Source organism: Geotrypetes seraphini, chromosome 10, assembly GCF_902459505.1.
Source record: "Geotrypetes seraphini chromosome 10, aGeoSer1.1, whole genome shotgun sequence".
NCBI classification, from domain to species: Eukaryota; Metazoa; Chordata; class Amphibia; order Gymnophiona; family Dermophiidae; genus Geotrypetes; species Geotrypetes seraphini.
In genome coordinates, this window is record NC_047093.1 from 126,375,762 (window position 1) to 126,395,613 (window position 19,852).

Sequence of the window (19,852 nt, forward strand, 5' to 3'; positions counted from 1 at the left end):
AGTTTTTATTTTATTTTAACAATATTCTGATAATTGTAAATCGTTTAGGTATGTTTTTGATAAACAGTATATCAAAGATTAAATAAACTTGAAACTACAGTTTCATATTAACCTAAACACTAGATGCATTTGAGAAATACCAGGACAAGTTCCATTTAAATTTACCCAAATAATTCAGGCTCACCATTCTTTTTCCAGGTAAGACCAGGTGGTGGAATGCCACTGGATTCACAAATAAGACTGATGAGACTGCCTTCAGTTACTGTCAACTGAGAAACATCCTCTGAGCCACGAATAACAGGTGGCACTGAAAAAAAAGAATAAAGAATGCAAGATAAGCATAGGATCAATTTTCAAAAAGCCACTTAGGGCCAGATTCAGTAAATGATGTTGTAAGCACTACGAGGGGCTACTGAATCAGCCAATCGGGATGCACGTTTAAAAAAAAAATGCTCCCCAGGCAGGCCGCCTATGTTGAAGGCAAACCTAGGCAGCCCTACGCGTCTCCCAAGTAGAGCGGGAGATGCCTACATTGTAAGTAGATGCGGCCACTATACTTAATCGCAGCAAGGGATATTCTTGCCACAATTAGTATAACAGCCGCAGCTGCAGCCGTCAGTCTCCCCCCCTTCTAAACGAACGAGGCAGGAGGGATGCCCAATCCCTCCTGCCGAAGACCCCCACCTGCCCCCGACAATCGCCGGCAGGAGAGTGCCCAACCCCTCCTTCCAGTAGGCCCCCCACCCCCTGACGATCATGGCAGAAGGGTGCCCAATCCCTTCTGCCAGACCCCCCCCCCCAACAAAATCCCCCAATAAAAAAAAACCCTCCCCGGATCCCCACCCCCAGGCTCACCTAGCAAGTTGGCCGGACGGATGAGTCCTTGCACCAGCTGGCCGGTAGGCCCGCCTCCGTCCAAATGAGGTGGGCCTGCCCCTTCCCTGCCCAACCCACAGGAGCCTAGGCCTTTTGAGATGTGCCATGGGAGTTAGGCACCATGTCTTACAAAATAGAGCGTGCATCCAGATGTACATGCAAATTTTAATGTGTTAATTACAATCAATATTTGGTTCTCAGCGCACAATATTTATTTGCATGCACATCTTGGAAGTGTGCCCAAGTTAGCTACTATATAAAGCATCTGGAAGTTAGCGGATAAGAATAAAATAATTCAGCTGCAGGTTTGCTTAGACTGAAATAGCCCAAATTTGGCTAGTGAGGTTTAGAATTGTTACTTGTCTAGTTGAGGCTGATAATATAAATTTTACTAACCAGCATTAAGTACTGTATAGAAATCTGGGAACTTTCAACCGCTAAGTTAAGGGAGTAAAATTTATCTAGTGGGTGAGGTAAAATGTTTTAGAAACAAAGATTTAACTCAGGGATCTCAAAGTCCCTCCTCGAGGGCCGCAATCCAGTCGAGTTTTCAGGATTTCCCCAATGAATATGAATTGAAAGCAGTGCATGCACATAGGATCTCATGCATATTCATTGGGGAGATCCTGAAAACCCGACTGGATTGCGGCCCTCAAGGAGGGACTTTGAGACCCCTGATTTAACTGGTTAGCTCAGAAAAGGCTCCTTTTAAAAGCTGCTGCAGTTATTACTCCAGCGCCCAAAGGGATTTAATGGGTGTTGGAGCATTTGTTGCATGGCAGTCGCTACCGCAGGTTTGTAAAAGGAGGTGAAAGTTAATTGCTTAAAATCTCCCCTGTGTATGCCAAATCTGGTAAAGTACAATGGTATAAAATGGATCCACCTGGCAAAAGAAAGAGTCTACCTATCCTATTACAGACTAGCACAGCAGCTCTGAGATTGCAAGATGCAGCCAATCATATAAAATTTTTACAATGTGTCCTGACATCACAGTGAGTTTGTGGCACCCTGTAAAAGAAAGAAACTCAAACTGAATGCGAGATGCAGCCAATGCAAACTTGAGCCCATAACTCAAAAGCAATAACTCTTGAGGAAAAAATCTCTTAAAACCAACAGGATGCATTTTATCATCATAAAAAGACACTGAGAATGGAGTATTTCTTCTCGCTGCTATTACAATCCGGTTCTCCCTGTCTGCACACACAGTCCTTTGTTCTCATACTTCTTTCACTGGACCTCTCCTCTAAAACTGTTTTCCAGTTATGTTTTATTACTGGCACAGAAGAAAAAAAAAGCCCAGAAGAAAAAATAAAAAACATATGACAAAATAATGAGAATAAAAATAATAGAGACAATGGACCTCCAATGGATAACAAAAGTCCCAAGATGCACGTCTCAAGTAGACTTAGAGGAGACATGATAGAAACCTTCAAGATACTGAAGGGTATAGAAAAGGTAGACAGGGATAGATTTTTCAGATTATGGGGAACCACAAGTACAAGGGGGCACTCGGAGAAATTAAAAGGGGACAAGTTTAGAACAAATGCCAGAAAGTTCTTTTTCACCCAGAGGGTGGTGGATACATGGAATGTGCTTCCGGAGGCTGTGATAGGTCGGAGCACGTTACAAAGCTTCAAAGAAGGTTTGGATAGGTTCCTAGAGGATAAAGGAATTGAGGGGTACAGATAGGAGTAGAGGTAGATCATAGGGATAGTCTGGGACCACTGCTCAGGAAATGAGCTTGATGGGCCGCCACGGGAGCGGACCGCTGGGCGAGATGGACCTCTGGTCTGCCTCAGCGGAGGCAACTTCTTATGTTCTTAACAACGTTTTCTAATTTCCCGTGATTTGTAGCCCAGGCTATGGCTCGGAGGTTTTTTTTAGAATTTCATATCATTTTACAAATGTGGGTGACGTCCTGGGGTAAAACTGAACTCTTTTAGTGTCTCACTACATGGTTAGGATCGCGTAGTCACGCTAGACAGATGTTTCAACCCCAGAGGTAGGCGATTTTACCTGCCGAAACACAGTGCCATATCAGGTCTTCAGAGTATATATATGGACGTTTTATTCCTTTATGGGATCTAATAAACTGCCTTGCATCTTGGGGTTTTTGTGGTCCATTGGAGGTTGATCGTCCCTACTTTTTTATTCTCATGTGAGAATCTAATCTAATCTTCAGTTTCTATACGGGTCATCTCCCGAAGGAGCTTGACTCGGTTCACAATTGATTAAATTAGAATGACATAAGAATAGGCCGACGAGAGAGTGTATCATTTCAGAGACTAAAAAAATTAGGATATACTGTTACCACAGCACTTCAGCAGGTGTCGAGTTTCATATTCGTGGAGATGATGCGGTATATAAACTTAAGGTTTAGATTAGATTAGATATAGGGCTCCTTTTACTAAGCTGCAATAGCGTTTTTAGCGCACGCAGAATTTTAGCACGCACTATGCTATGTGCTATGTGGCTAGAACTAACGCCAGCTCAATGCTGGCGTTAGCATCTAGCGCGGGCTAAAACCGCTATCGCAGCTTAGTAAAAGGAGCCCAAGTTTTTAGATCTTTCCGGAATGGTTGTAACTGACCTATCAGTCTGATAGAGTCAGGAAGCCTATTCCAAATTTCAACCAATTTAAATGCCACAGATTTACTAAGCTTCCCAGCACATTTAAGTCCTCTAAAAGAAGGAAGTTACAATTTATATATTGTTGTAATCCTCGAGTAACAGGATCTAGTAGCATTCCAACATAAAGGGATTGAAGGGTCAAATATTCCATAAAGGAACACATGCGCACTTAAACTGTATCCTATAATGAACTGGAAGCCAGTGAAGATTTCTCAAGAATGGGGATACGTGATCAAACGTCCTCTTTCCAAAGATAAGTTTAGCCGCTGTGTTTTGTATCAACTGCAGCCGATCTAGACTACCCTGTTTAATGCCCAACTAAACAGAATTGCAATAATCCAACTGAGCAAGCACGGTGGACTGGACCATGGAGAAATAGTGATCTAACTTTCCTCAGCCTACGCAAGCTAAAGAAGAATGAGATGTCTCCAGAGACGGAATATAATTTACGACTCAATGCTGCAAGCATTTCGGTACAGCAAACTGTACCCTCTTCAGGAATCTCAATTAGCTCTGTAGAGGACTTGCCTGCAGGAAATTGTACTGTCGTCATGTGAGTCTGTTTTGAAAAAAAAAAAACCCAAGCTTCATAGAGGCACAATAAACAGAAAAGCTTGTGGGCATTGTAGCTACTGGCGCCAACAAATGCCGAGACAACAGAATATGTTTGCATCCAAGCAATAAAAATAAAACAACAGTGATAATGTGACATTTTGCATTTGAAGGATTAATTATGCAAATGCCACACTTCTGCAATTTGTTTTGAAATTATCTTATGACACTAGTCCTTCTGTCCACCCTGCCGCACACACTGACTCAACAACCCTGTATATTTAAACTTTGATCATGCCACTGGTTAATTAACTGGTCTTTGTTCATGTTGCCTGTATAACATTTTAAAAAAAATGTTAGCCCAAAAAGAGCAAAGGTGGATTTTTAAGCTTAATACACTAGGACTTGAACAAGGCCAGGGAGTGGCAGCATTTCTATTGAGCATGGGTTGTTTTTTTTAATCTAAATTTAAATTTGGACAAATACATGAATTTATTGGTCTTTCGTTTATAATTTAAATTTGAACATGGGGAATTCGAGTTACTTGAAGTTGCCGTGTTTTCCCTCCGATCATAAGTCAGATGTTAATTAGTTTGACGTCATCACGTTTTTTTTTTCAACGTGGTATCGCCATTTTGTGTGTTGCTTGGAATCGGCAAAAGAGTGTTGCAGTGCTATTAAGGTAAAAAAAAAAAAAAAAAGGTTTTTTTAATACTTTAAGGGATATATGCTTTACAAATAGGCAGCAATGAGTTTTCTCTGCTTTTTTACTCACTGTTGCAGTTGAAGCCCTGATGCAGCGGGTAAAGTGTTAATACCGCGAAACGCAGGCCGCATTGGACTTAATTAAAATATATCTCTGCAACGGCTCTAAGTCTCAACATCAAAAGTAAAGACATTTAATTGATATACTTTACTAATTTTTATGGACTTTTATGAGCCTTTTGAAAAAATTACATTCTGCTTGCACTAGTTGCTGATTAAGAAAAGCCTGTTTGGCACTTTGAACAGTTTGACACTTTATTGAGTAAAAATTTAATCAAGTACTAAAGTTTTTTTAAAATAATTCAGTATAATAAAGAATAAATTTTTAAATGTATAAAATAGGTGATTGGAAACCTATGAAGTGAATAGGAGCGTGTAAATCATTAGACAAAGAACCCAGAAATTGGGTAAAATGCTCCATGGTCTGAGGTAAACAACCAAAGTATGAAATAGAGCTTTTAGCTTCAATATGATAGCCATAGAGTGTTTTTTCTTAGGAGTGTGGTTTTCTGTTATTTAGCCTGTGTAAACATCTCATCTTTTTTTCCAGTCAAAGGCAATTCATACTTTGATAAAGTGAAACTCTGGCATCCATGCAAAACAAAGTCTCACTTTAATTTTATGTTTTATGGTGAGCCTAAAAGGTTCCAAACTATTTCCTTGTATCAGAGTTGCCGAACCAATCCTTGATCTCTGCCCCATCCATAACCATCCATGGTATAGTTTTCAGAATATCCTTAATTATCTCTTAATTAAATATCTCTTCTTTTCTACCTTTCAAAGTCCTTAGATCAATGTAGTCTTGTTAGAATGTTTATTTTCTTATTTTTTCTTCTATTTCTATTTCTTACTTTTATTACTCAACTAATTGTTATTTTTCCAGGTACTTCAGTTAGATTGTGAGCCTTCGGGACAGTAAGGGAATTTCTAAGTACCTGTTCTTTATTTATTTATCTTATTTTTATTGTATCCTTTAATGTATATTTCTCTGTAAACCTATATTATTTATAATTTTAATGTACACTATTGTCTATTTTCTGTAAACCGCTTAGAATCCTAACAGAGTTTAGCGGTATATAAGAAATAAATTATATTACATTACATTAATTAACATGCATGGAACATAACAGTATATAGTGGAAGAAAACCAGCATGCATATAGATTAGGACTAGCTTGACAATTTGACTGGCTGAGGAGAGGGAAGAAGGAACAGTGCACCATTGCCTTATATCTGAGACTCGCTTATAATGCCTGGACAGTTCAAATTGCTCAGTCAGCACACCCCTCCCAGAAATGTTACCTTACTAGCATACAAGCGTTAAAAAAGTGTCCCTATAGCCTCTGGATACATTTCATTTTTATTAGACTCGGTGCATTCAGGTACTCAAATGCCAGGCCATCCTTCAGAGGTAGGATAATCACTGGGGGACAGCGTCCACAATAGCCAATCCCCCTGCAACCAGCCAAAGAATCTATGAAAAGACAGGACTGCTCAATACTGGCAGTAACTTTACAGTGTCATAGTTATGTCATACAATCTCTTCCTCTACCTCTCTTTTGACTCCAGTCCTTTTTATTCTCTTTTCTCAGTTAAAACCAAAAGTGAGTTTAGTGCTATAAGCCTTCATCTGCAACTATCCCAGGATTTTTGCTAATTACTTATATTCTCTTTCCCAACTCATTACTCTAACAGTTCTCAATCAGGGACTTATTCTGAAACCCTGTAACCATAGGCCTGATCACTAGGTGTCACTATTGCACAATGAAGGTGTAAGAAGGGGTGAATGATTGGTTTGACTATCTAGGATTCAGTTAAAGCTGAGATTTCTGAAGAGTATTTGGCAGATTCAGAAATTTTGGCAAAAAAATAAGCGATTCTATCAAGGGCTTTATGAAGCAAGGCGTCGGTTACATCAATTACAGAGGCAGTGGCAAAAAAATCAGTCAGACGGATAAAAGAGAAAATGTTGGGTGTAAAGTAGGTATTATTATAATAAGGTTTTGCAATGTAAGAAAGAATTTATTAAAAAGAAGCTAGTGGAGTCTGACAACTATCCCCATCAGTTGTTCAAAATGGTTAAAGATCTTACGGGTGTGGGAGAGCCTTAGAAGTAGATTCAAATCTGACCTGTAAGAGCTTTGCTGCTTTTTTGTTTTTAATGTAAAAATTACCTGTAACAGATATAGAACATGAACATTTAAAGGGTGTATTATTTAAGTCTGAGATGTTAGTGGGTGTGAAAGAGTTGAGGATACTTGAAGAATCAAAATTAGACATTGATAAGCTTTTTGCTACAATTCATTCCTCTGCTATTCCTTTAGATCTTATTCCTTATCAATATTTGTCGCAGTGGAAGGAGGTTTTAATTCCTTTCGTTGTTCATTTAGGGCCCCTTTTATCAAGCTGTGCCCGAGGTTTTTAGCTCAACGCTCAAAGAATTCCTAGAAAAATCAATAAAAATATAAACACCACAGTCCCACAGTTTATTTTGGATTATCATCTGAAGATAGTGTTCAGTAATAGCACTTACCCCAAACATTGACATTGTAATTTTTTTCCGTTTTTCCAGCAACATTTGTGGCCTCACACGTATAGCGTCCAGTATCTTGAACCTGAACTTCATCAATCTGAGAATAATAGGAAATAAAATATTTTCAGATAAGGGATGAAGGCACTGATTGGGATGAAATCCAAGTTGCCTCCATAACTTAATAGATAGCAAAAGATAAGGATCAATTAGGCCATCCAGCTGCCCAGTTTCTTCAGTCCACACTCATAATATTCAGTGGCACTACCTAGTTAGGTTTTTAGGCCAGCTGCAATTATTTCGTAAATTCCTGAAAACTTTTAAATGGTTTAACTACAGCCTCAACGAAATGATAATATTATAGTTATTTTTCTTATGTACTTTAGTTTTTCATTAGTTCTTCCTTCTCTTATGTTTTCTGCTATGTACTCTAATCTTAATTATATGTGAACTGAGTCGAGCTCCACTGAGAGATGACCCGGTATATAAACCAAAGATTAGATTAGATTAGATTAAGTTCTGCTGAAAATCAACAGCAGATCTACTCAGCGGGATTTACCCAAGTAGGAATCTTCCTACCCAGCTGAATATCAACCTCTTAAATATTTTCAGCAGTATAAGTGCTAATACTGAAAACTTATTTATAACTTTGGTTCATACCCCGCAAAAGACAAAGGCGCGCGCCGACAACTGAGCGTAAAACGGAGGCGCGCGCCGAAGAAAATTACAGTTTTTAGGGGCTCCGACAGGGGGTTTTGTTGGGAAGCCCCCCCAGTTTATTTAATAGAGATTGCGCCGGCGTTGTGGGGGGGTTTGGGGGGTTGTAACCCTCCACATTTTACTGTAAACTTAACTTTTTCCCTAAAAACAGGGAAAAAGTGAAGTTTTCAGTAAAATGTGGGGGGTTACAACCCCCCACACCCCCCACAACGCCCCCACAACGCGGCGCGATCTCTATTAAATAAAGTGGGGGGATTCCCACACACACACACACCCCCGTCGGAGCCCTAAAAACAGTAATTTTCTGTGGTGCGCGCCTCTGCGCTGCGCTCAATTGTTTGCGCGCGCCTGTTTCCTGGCGCGCTTTTGACCTGACACCATAACTTTATATGGTTTTGCTAGTCATTAAAAGATACATGTAAGATATATCTGTTTACAGATACCAATTGAATGTATAGCTTATATTTTAAGCAGCTGAATTTTGCCTCTAAATGGGTATATTTTTGCTCACTCATGCTCTACCCAACACACTTCTTTTTAAAATATACAAATTTAGCCATATTGCAAGCAAAACAGCCAAGCTTATAAGTAAAAATGATCTGGATTTCTCTTTAAGCAAGCGCCAATGCTGACCACAGAAATGCTTTGGAATATCAACCAGATAAATCCAAGCAATTAATAGCGTTGAAAATGACAACTAACAATTTAACCATCAACAATAATAATATTTTTTTCTGAATATATTCTATTATGTGGTTTTAAACAATCTACTTCATGGTAGGCCAAATCCATCTTGGTGACAACTCACAAGCAGTCAGGATTTCAAGAGCGTGACAATGAACCTCTGTGAACTAACCACTCCTTTTATGAAGCCGTGTTAGGGTTTCTTATCACAGGCCACTGCAGTAAAAGCTCCATAGCTCACAAGAATTCTATGAGTGTCAGAGATTTTACTGCCATAAGAAACCAGAATGTGGCTTTGTAAACGGGAAGTAAATCTGCATTCACTAGAAAGTCAGTCCTAGCAAACGTATCTCATGGATATTCATATTCTGGGCAATTTTCGACTGGTGGCAGGTAGCATTGTTCCCTCTAATTTGAGTGGGAGTCTTCCAACTGCATTGCTGCCAGTGGGGGGTAGTGTTTCCATATTGTGCTTTCATTAGAGATAGGCAGGTTAACAGGAGTCATGGAGAGCTTGCATGTCCCTTACTATTGAAAATGGGATAGTGAAACAAAGGCCTCCGTTGGTAGGGCTATAGGTGGAGGGCTCCTTCTCAGCTTAAGAGGGAACCGTGGCAGGCAGAGCAGTGATCACCGAACGTCAGGGCTCACCTTGGATATTCAATGCCAGGCCATTTCCTGCACTACTACCCCTCTATAAATTAAGACTCAAGCGTTTATGAACTTAGCCACAGCACAAGACTGCAATCCCCAAAGATGAGTAGCCTCCTCACAACCTTCAAACATTGATACCATAATGGAGCATGGATTTGATTTAAATCATTCTTGCTGATATAATCTTAATATTTACAACCCGATGTCATTAGAATAGTTGTTGCTAGACTGCTCAAAACAGCGAACTACAGAGTTCCATCTACCATCTTGTGGGAGTGTTAGCTTGGTTCCAGCCATTCTTTTCAGAGCTGTTGCTGTAAAATGATTGTTACAGAAGTATTTAGCAATTTCGACATTAGTCTTTATTTTTGGAATATTCCTTCTTCTGTTTTTATATAAGCACATACAACAGGACCATTGTGGACATTACTCCACTTATCAGGACTTATCCAAAAAATGTAAACATTGCATTTGTATACAGTCTCATGCTATATAATTAAAAATCCTTATTTCAAGACAAAGTTGGAAAGTTCCTGCTAAATTGGAACGTACGTAGGTGAGGCTGGAATCATTTAAAGCACTGGTCTTTGACCTGGTGGCCGCCGTGTGAGCGGACTGCTTGGCACGATGGACCACTGGTCTGACCCAGCAGCGGCAACTCTTATGTTCTTATGAATAACTTTTGGACTATAATGTATCTTAAATAGAAAACTATCTTTAGATAGATTTTTCCAAAAAAAGCATTTTATTTTAAAAAATCTGATTTTTTTTTAAATCATTTATTTTTATCCATCCCACCACAATGCATATCTTAGCTTATAGTTAAAAAGTTCATTCCCAGAAGTGTAAACTGTTTGAAATGTTTCTCATCACACTGCAAATCGCATTGGAGAATATTAATGATTGATAAATACTAACAATTGAATGTAATGTGAAATATCTGAGTTTTCACTGGAATGCCTAGTTATGTTGATATTCAGAACTAACCATGCATCGGCCAGCTCTCTCTGCGTAAAGCATTTGGGCTTATATTTTGTCTCTGTGAATAAAATCTCGCTATTATATCGTGAAAGGGATTTGGAGGTCCAGGGGAACAAAGAGTAGGTGATTTTGGGTTTTATTGTAGGATCATCTCGGTGTTTTACTGTGAGTTATAAAAAGAAAACCAAGTTTCAACAAAAAATTAATTAAAACAAGAAATATAATGGAATCACTATTAAATCTTTAATTATACTTTTCAATTTATTACTTGTATATGTTGGACTGAATTCTATAAATGGCGTAGAAAAATTGGCACAGACTAAAAAAAAACCGCACTGAGCGCTATTCTATAAACGATCCCCAAAGTTAGGTCCTGTTTAGTGCTGGGAACTGTGCCTAACTTTAAGCATGAAAACAAAAACAAAAACTGTGGATACAGATGTTCTGGAGATAATTAATTAAACACTGACATATAAAACCATGAAAATTCAATTTAAAAAGTACAATGATAAAAAATACAGTGATAAAAATCCAACCGGACCCTACATGGTCCGTGTTTCGGCGAACACGCCTTCCTCAGGGGTCCAATGGTTTGCAAACTCACATATAAAGAATTGGACTGAAAACAGTCTTTAAACGTGTGAGCAAAGAACATCGCAGACAAGCTGAAGTAGCAAAAAAAATGCCCATTATCTCTCTCCATATTGGCTAAGGCTCTTAACATTTGCATCTCCTCTTCCTATAGGCTAAGACTCTTTACACATGCATTGTGAGGTCATGGGGCTTTATGGTTATAGAAACATGATGGCAGATAAAGGCCAAATGGCTCATCTAGTCTGCCCAACAAAGAAAAATAGGGAGACCCAATGATCCACAGTGAAAACAATCCACCGATGTAAACAAAAACTGTGGATACAGATGTTCTGGAGATAATTTATTAAACACTGACATATAAAACCATGAAAATTCAATTAAAAAAGTACAATGATAAAAAATACGGTGATAAAAATCCAACCGGACCCTACACGGTCTGTGTTTCGGCAAACACGCCTTCCTCAGGGGTCCAATGGTTTGCAAACTCACATATAAAGAATTGGACTGAAAACAGTCTATTGTCTTTAAACATGTGAGCAAAGAACACCGCAGGCAAGCTGAAGTAGCAAAAAATGCTAAGAAGGCATGACAATTTATACTAACTAAGCCCTGGTATAAATCTCAGACCTAAATGAGGCATCAGTCCCTCTTATTCTATAACACAGAGCATAAATTACAGGAATACCCCCGATCTGCCATGACCCTTCCATGGCCAGGCCCCCTTTTTGGAACTGTGCAATCCCCAGAGCCTAAAATAATGTATACAAATTTGAATAGATCCTAATTAGTGACAATAATTGATTCTTCTCACCCAATTATTGGCACTAAGTTGTTATTCAATGAAATGGCGAGGGGAAATTAGATGTAGCCAAATTTCTGCACAAAACTTATTGCACCATTTTACAGAATTATACCGTGTATGTTGGTTCTACATTGCAAATAGAATTAGGCACCGTCTGTGTTCGTTGGGGGGAGAGGACATAATGGTCAAACCTTGCCCGAGCACAAAAATACCTTCTCCTGGCTCTGTTTGGCACTTTCAACATTGACAAAATTTCCGGGTCGTTTACCATGAAGCAGAGGTGTCAAAGTCCCTCCTCGAGGGCCGCAATCCAGTCGGGTTCTCAGAATTTCCCCAATGAATATGCATTGAAAGCAGTGCATGCACATAGATCTCGTGCATATTCATTGGGGAAATCCTGAAAACCCGACTGGATTGCGGCCCTCAAGGAGGGACTTTGACACCCCTGCCATAGAGGGAGCTTACCTTAAGTAGGCTTCCATCCTCAGAGACACTGAGACCCGATTTCTGCAACAGTGGTCTCCCATCCTTAAACCAGGTGAGTGTGGGTGGTGGAATGGCATTGCTTTGGCACTGCAATTCCACAGCATGGCCAACGAGGACCGAGACATTCTGTTCTTCTCCCATGATATTTGGTGGGACTAAAAATTGAATTTTAAAAAGACATTACTCCCAAAGGCTTACAGCAATCATGGAACAATATATTTGAACTAATTTCTTATGAAATTAACTTAGGGGATGACACGAGTTAGTGGCAAAATAACACATCTTAACAGTAACCATGTTGATAACTACACCTCTAATCGCATACCTCATTGACTCTCCTCATAGCTTTGACTCTTACAAGCTGAGTCTTTATTTTACATTCATAACCACTTGACAATTGCTGAAGCCAGTGGCGTAGCCAGGGTATGTGACGCCCATCATTTTTTGACACACACCCCCGGCCCATCAATTTTTGACACCCCCCCATGTAAAAAAATATTTTTTAGTAACAACCCTTGCCGGTCTGATGTTTTACCTTCCGTCAAGCAGAAAAAACTGACGGCCTCGGCAGTAATTCTGCTACATTGCCCGCAGTTCCCCTTCCTGCTTTCCGCCTGCCTCTGCCGCGATCCACCCGGGCGGAAACAGGAAGTTGTGTCATTGGCAGACGCAGAAAGCAAGAAGGGAAGCCGCGGGCAATGTAGCTGAATCACTGCCGAGGCCGGCAGTTTTTTCAGCTTGACGTAAGGTAAAAGTATATCAGAATGGACGAGAAGGCTGGGAACATGCTGAGCCAAGGGGGCTATCCCCAGAGCCTTGGGGTCAGGCTGTGACTCCAAGCCTGCGAACACCCCCCTCATGGTTGGTACCTGGGGCAGTCCGCCCTCCCCCCCCCCCCTTGGTACGCCTCTGGCTGAAACCACATCTTGTATTTAAAAAGCCTAGACATTTCACTGAAAGGTTAGGATATTTTTTTTTTTTTTACTGGTGCTAGGTCAAATAGACCAGCAATGCTACTTCAAAGCTTTTAGAAAAATTGATCCAGGAACAAAGGTCCCTTGTGGTTTTCTTTGCACAGGAAGCGCCAAACAAAACGGCTGATTTCACAGTTTGGAAGTAATGCAGTGATCAGGGCTGACCTCAAGGGATCAAAAATAGTATAGTAACTGCAATAAAAGGGTTTCATTTTGTTCCTAAGTACAGAAAACAGAAATACCCCTTGCTTTTATAAGCATGGAGTCAGAAAACGGATCCATTTCATTTCACATTTCCACTTTATTTGATACTTGTATCAACTATCAGAACATACTGTATATCTAAGTAGTTTACAATATGAAGGGGAGATACTGAGAAGATGGGAGAGCCTTTTTGCTAAAGTTAGCACACAGTTTCAAGTTTATTAGTGTTTTTGATTAATCGCTTAATCACAATTCAAAGCGATGAACAAATAATAAACAATAAAATTACAGTATTAAGGAGTAATACAATACTTAACATAAACTTAAAATCAAACAGGACTATTAACAAACGTTACAGACAAGAAAAAAAGGGGAAAAAGGGAACTGAACTACAAAATATTACAAATAGAGTAGTCGGGGAAAAAAACACATGGTAGGGGATGTAAAATTCCATAATCATAATCATCTCAATAAATAAATTCAAGAAGGAAAACTATTAATCAAAAGCATCTTTAAACAGAAAAGTCTTTAAATTAGTCTTAAATTTATCGAGGTTGTGACGGAATTAGTGTGAACTAAAAGCTGAGAAGCCCATAAGTATAAAATGGTCTTTTTGTCACACATTAATTTTGTTAGTGCATGTTTAGCTTTGGTAAAAAAAAAAAAAAAAACACAACAACCCTAAATGGTATAACAGAAATACAAATTCATTAAAACAGTTATCTCCGAGCTGAATCCATAAAAGCAACGTAGGAGTCTTTTTCTCAAGCAGCGGTAGAGCCTTTTTGCCTTGAGCGAGCGAGGTAAAGGCTCTGATGCTCATAGGAACTGAATGAGAATCAGAGCATTTACCTCGCTGGCCCACAGTAAAAGACTCTACCGCTGCTTGTGAAAAGGAGCCCTTAGAATCGCTCGTCCTTAGCCGTCGCTTCCATTCAGTGGCAATTTTACCTTCAGGGAAAATCCGCAAATTACCGATTCAGCAAATTCAGAACCGTGAATTCATGAGGGTATACTGTACTCCTCCTTCTCCTATTTAGCATTTCTATAGTGCTGAAAGGTATAGGCAGCGCTGTACATTTAATATTCAGTAGACCAGAATTTCTCAACATGCGGTACGCATACCCTTAGGGGGCCATGAGCTGCTTGTTGGGTGTACGCGGCACTGCGCAGGTCTCCTGTCCCCTTCCTCCTTAATGCCCACTTCCTCCTTCCTGCCCGCCCCCTCCACCAAAGCCGACCAGGAAGGCTTCCCTCCAATGTCAGAGCTCACGTCGGAGGGAAGCCTTCCAGGTCAGCAGGGGATCCCAGTTACCTCCTTTAAGGTGGGCTGCTCCTTCCTGCCTTCAGCGGCATTTGTTGCAGGGACACAGGCAGCGGCTCATGCACCCTGCATGTAGCTGACCCGGAAGCCTTCTCTCCAACATCAGAGTTGACGTCAGAGGGAAGGCTTGTGGGGCAGCCACGTGCAGTGTGTAAGAGCCGCTGCCCGTGTCGCTGCAACAAGTGACACTGATGGCAGGAAGGAGTAGTCCAATCGGATGGCCCTGAAGGAAGCAAGTGCAGCCCTGGAGAGAGCAAGCTACCATATTTCCCTAAAAATAAAACAGTGTCTTATATTAATTCTGGGTCCAAAAAATACACTAGGGCTTACTTTCGGGGATGTTTTATTCTTTCGTGTACAACAATCATCTCTCCCTTCCTCTCCTCTACCCCAATTCTTCCTTTTTCCTTTCTTCCCCTCCCCCCCATGTGCAGTACCTTTCCTTCCCTCCCTCCCATCCCCCTGTGCAGCAGAACCCCACCAACCCTCTCACTGTGAGACTGACATACCTCCGTTCTGAGGCCTCAAAAACAGCAGCGGCGGCAGTGCTGAGTGATGCGGCAGAGGGAAGGCCCCAGCGGGGAAGACCGTGAAGCAGCCCGTTCAGAGCGCTGCCACCGCTGCTGCTTTAGGAGGCCTCGGAGCGGAGGTATGATAGGACTTACTGGGGTGGGGGTTGCTCAATCGATGAGTCTGATTTTTTTCAGCGAATTGGGCAGGGATGGAGTCAGGAATGTGTTGGGGACATTCGGTGGGGAGGGGCTTCGGGGGGTTGATCTTAACTAAGGCTTATTTTTGGGCTAGGGCTTATATTAGGAGCATCTTTAAAAATCATGCTAGGGCTTATTTTCGGGATCGGTCTTATTTTCAGGGAAACAGGGTAGTTATTCAACGTGGCTTCTGCTCGGTTTAAACCACAGTGTCTGGGTCAGGAGTAAATTTTCAGCAGAACGTCACTATAGAGTGCTGTTGACCATCTGCTCCAACTATTATGGCACTCTCTGGTCCACAGGTAAAGCCGGACACTGCCGATATTCAAGTTAGACTGCTATTTATGTGGTCTCCTTTCTGGATCGTTATCCAAGTAGCAGCACTGAATATAATAATAATAATAATAACAGTTTACATACCACAAGATCGTGAAGTTCTATGCGGTTTACAATGATTAAAAATGCTACGAATTGAGTAGAACTAACAAAGTTAAAAACTAGTGACTAACAGCTCTAGAGATCAGTTATTGTGGGAAAGATTGTACAAATCAGCTACCTAAGTACTTCAGGAACAGATATGTTTTTAGGCGTCTCCTAAATTCGCCATAAGTATTAGCAAGCATGAGTAATTGTTTCAGGTCTTTACCCCATGATGCTGCCTGATGTGAGAAAAGATGTTGATAATGTCTTTTAGATTTACATCCTCCAACCGGTGGAGAAACAAAATTCATATGTGAGCTTCTGTTATGTCTATTGGTTGAGAAAGAAAAGGTCAGTTATATATTTGGGGGCTAGGCCGAATAGTACCTTAAAGCAAAAACATCCAAACTTAAACTTCACACATGCCTCCATCGTCAGCCAATGCAGGAGTCGATAGGAAGGAGTTACATGATCAAACTTCTTCAACCCAAACATCAGCCTGATCGCCGCATTTTGCACCAGTTGTAATCGCTACATATTCTTCTGGGAAATTGCCAGATGGGCGATATTACAGTAATCAAGTTGGCTCAGTATAAGGGATTGTACCAGAATTCTGAATGATGAAGCATCAAAATATGCTCTAAAGGACCGAAGCTTCCAGAGAGTAAAAAAAACTCTTTCTGATCAAAGAGTCCACCTGGTCCTTCATGGTTAGTCCCTGGTTCAGTATTACATCCAAAACCTTCATAGTAGATTGAATAGGGTAACTAAGTTTATTGATGCACATTGATGTTTTAGTATCAAGTAAGTGGGTGATTCAGACGTTCAAATACTTGAAGGATATTAACGTAGAACAAAATCTTTTCCAGAGAAAGGAAAATGGTAAAACCAGAGGACATAATTTGAGGTTGAGGGGTGGTAGATTCAAAGGCAATGTTAGGAAATTCTACTTTACGGAGAGGGTGGTGGATGCCTGGAATGCGCTCCCGAGAGAGGTGGTGGAGAGGAAAACGGTGACTGAGTTCAAAGAAGCGTGGGATGAACACAGAAGATTTAGAATCAGAAAATAATATTAAAGATTGAACTAGGCCAGTTACTGGGCAAACTTGTACGGTCTGTGTCTGTGTATGGCCGTTTGGTGGAGGATGGGCAGGGGAGGGCTTCAATGGCTGGGAGGGTGTAGATGGGCTGGAGTAAGTCTTAACAGAGATTTCGGCAGTTGGAACCCAAGCACAGTACCAGGAAAAGCTTTGGATTCTTGCCCAGAAATAGCTAAGAAGAAAAAATTTAAAAAAATTTAAATTGAATCAAGTTGGGCAGACTGGATGGACCATTCAGGTCTTTATCAGCCGTCATCTACTATGTTACTATGTGTGACGAAGTTACAAAGAATTTTGTTTTTTTTCTGAATTAAGCTTCAGTCTAAATTCTGTCAAACAAGGATAACTTCTAGCAGCCATGAGATTCCCAGATTAGACCCGATATGAGCCCTAAGGGCTGCTTTTACTAAGGCGCGCTAGCGTTTTTTAGCGTGAGCTGCATTGCCACGCGCGCTAATCCCCTGCTACGCGCCAAGAACTAACGCCAGCTCAATGCTGGCATTAGCGTCTTGCGCGTGCGCTAAAACGGCTAGCCCAGCTTAGTAAAAGGAGCAGGTGCAAATTCAGCCGGTGACAGTCGTTGCTTTAAAAACTGCTGGCCAGCCCAGGCTGAAGATCAGGGAAATAGCAGTAATTTTATGGCACTAAAAATGTGTAATTCACTTGTTTTTACAGTTCTACTTTTATCAGTTCAAAATCTTTCTGATTAGTGATTTGCTTCGATTTCAATGACATCCATTCTGGCTAGAAGTCAATATGTCAAACATTTCAGGTTTTAGTTCTAAACTAAACTAAACTAAACCTTAAGTTTATATACCGCATCATCTCCACGGGAGTGGAGCTCGACACGGTTTACAAAGCTAAAAATATAGGAAGAGAGAGGAGAAAGATTTACAAGGGAATATATAAAGAGGGGATGAAACAGAAGAAGAGATGTTATATGTTAGAGAAAAGCCTGGTTCTCAGTTGTTTTCGGAATAGTTGGAGGGAGCCCAGGTTCCGCAGCGGGATAGTGATTTTGGAGAGGAGGGATCTTCCCAGTTTTCCTGCGTGGAGGATGCCGTGTAGAGAGGGGAAGGATAGTTTGTGTCTGTGGGCTGATCTGGTGGTAGCAGGCGTCAGGGCAAGGAAGGATAGGGGGATTAGGGGCGGAAGGATGCCATGAATGATCTTGAAAGCCAGGCAGGAGCATTTGAAATGAATTCTGGAAAGTACTGGGAGCCAGTAAAGATTGGTAAGTAGAGGGGAGATGTGATCAAATTTGCATTTAGCAAAAATCAGTTTGGCTGCAGTATTCTGGATAAGTTGGAGTCTGCGAAGGCTTCTTTTTGTTAGGCATAAATAAATGGCATTACAGTAGTCGAGTTTGGATAGGATAATGGATTGTACAAGGACGGTGAAATGTTTTTGGTGAAAATAGGATCGAACTCTCCTCAGCATGTGGAGGCTGAAAAAGCATTTATTTCGCCAGGAAATTCAGGTGATCGTTGAAGGTGAGGGAGGAATCGATAGTGATGCCAAGCACCTTGCTTGAGAAATCAAGGTGCAGAGCAGGGCCTGTGGGTAGTGTGAAGAGGGAGGGCAGGTGAACTAATTTTGGGCCGAGCCAGAGTAATTTTGTTTTGATTCATTTAATTTCATCTGCACAGAGAGGAACCAGGCATGAAGTCTCGTTATGCATGAAGTGATGTTCTCTTGGAGGTTTGTAAGGTTCTGATCTGTTTCGAGTTCTACATATACTATTCAAATAATATTTAGTAATCTCTTTATCTGCATTTAACTTATTTGATTAGCCTAACTCGTTTTCTCTGCAAATGGCCCCTCAACTTCCCTCAAACCCTTTACAACTCTTTACAGCTTGAAAAAAAATCACTGTAGAAACCAATCTGCAATTTCTCTGGCTATCCAGGCGTCATCTGCTTTAACAAACTTCTTCATGATCCGATAACAGGATATTTACCCTCAAAACATAAGGTAGTCACATATGTATTCAATAAAAAAATGTATTAGCCACAAGTTCCTTGACTGACATGTGTTTCTTCAGAACCTCCATACTTAAGATTTTTGGCCCCAAACGTGTTTCGTTAGTGATTGTGGAGAAATTGCAGAGCATGTCATTTTGATAACATTTGCAGTAGGAAATAAACCAAGTGCTTCTCACCATAAACTCTAAGATCAATATCCCTTTCTTTTTCTCCCGCAGCATTCACCGCCACACATGTATACCTTCCTGTATCACTGATCTGTGCACTTGTAAGTGCAAGCACGCGACCTCCAAACAGGACCTGTAGAGGGAGAATACATAAGTACCTTAGGTACTTGGTAGGGAGACTATAGACGTTGCTCCTTAATAACACTCCCTCACAGTCATGGAGCCACCTTAAAAGGCAGGCCACAGAGCAAGGAAGAAATGACTCAGCAGGAACAGAGTCCAGACAGAGTGGTCAAGGTAGGATAAAATCCTCAGCATAAGAAAGAGAGGCCAAGAGAATAGTGGAGAAGTCTTCCATCCTATGCTTCTGCCACAGAAATATAAGCTGCAGAAGCTTTACTCTTGGAACCCTGATGGAACTGTATCATTGAACTGGAAGAAAGAACACTCCTCCCTCCATATTTGTAGGGTTAGGTGCAAAGCTGGCCTGCGAATAACTTTAGGGCCAACCCCTCCTCCTTCAACTCTCCATGCCTTACTTTTAAAGCCTGGTGATCTAGCAGTGAAGCGGAGCAGGAGCAATCTTCCTATGCGCCTGCCCCATGCACAAAAATGGCTGCTGTGAGTTCCCGCTGCAGTCTTAAGAAAGCATGGGAACTCACAGCAGCAAATTTTGTTTGCAGCACTGCATGGG

General features: G+C 40.9%; 1 protein-coding gene across 2 annotated transcripts in view; it reads right to left on the reverse strand.

The window, feature by feature from the left end:
• HMCN1 (hemicentin 1) overlaps positions 1–19,852 on the reverse strand; it is a 461,110-nt gene that overhangs the window by 208,689 nt on the left and 232,569 nt on the right. For both annotated transcript variants that reach the window (XM_033960229.1, XM_033960228.1), the window contains exons 40-43: positions 19,168–19,291; positions 12,254–12,429; positions 7,357–7,453; positions 185–307 (exon numbers count right to left, since the gene is read on the reverse strand). In XM_033960229.1, coding sequence (XP_033816120.1) covers positions 185–307; positions 7,357–7,453; positions 12,254–12,429; positions 19,168–19,291 — 520 coding nt within the window. The remainder of the gene's footprint in view (positions 1–184; positions 308–7,356; positions 7,454–12,253; positions 12,430–19,167; positions 19,292–19,852) is intronic.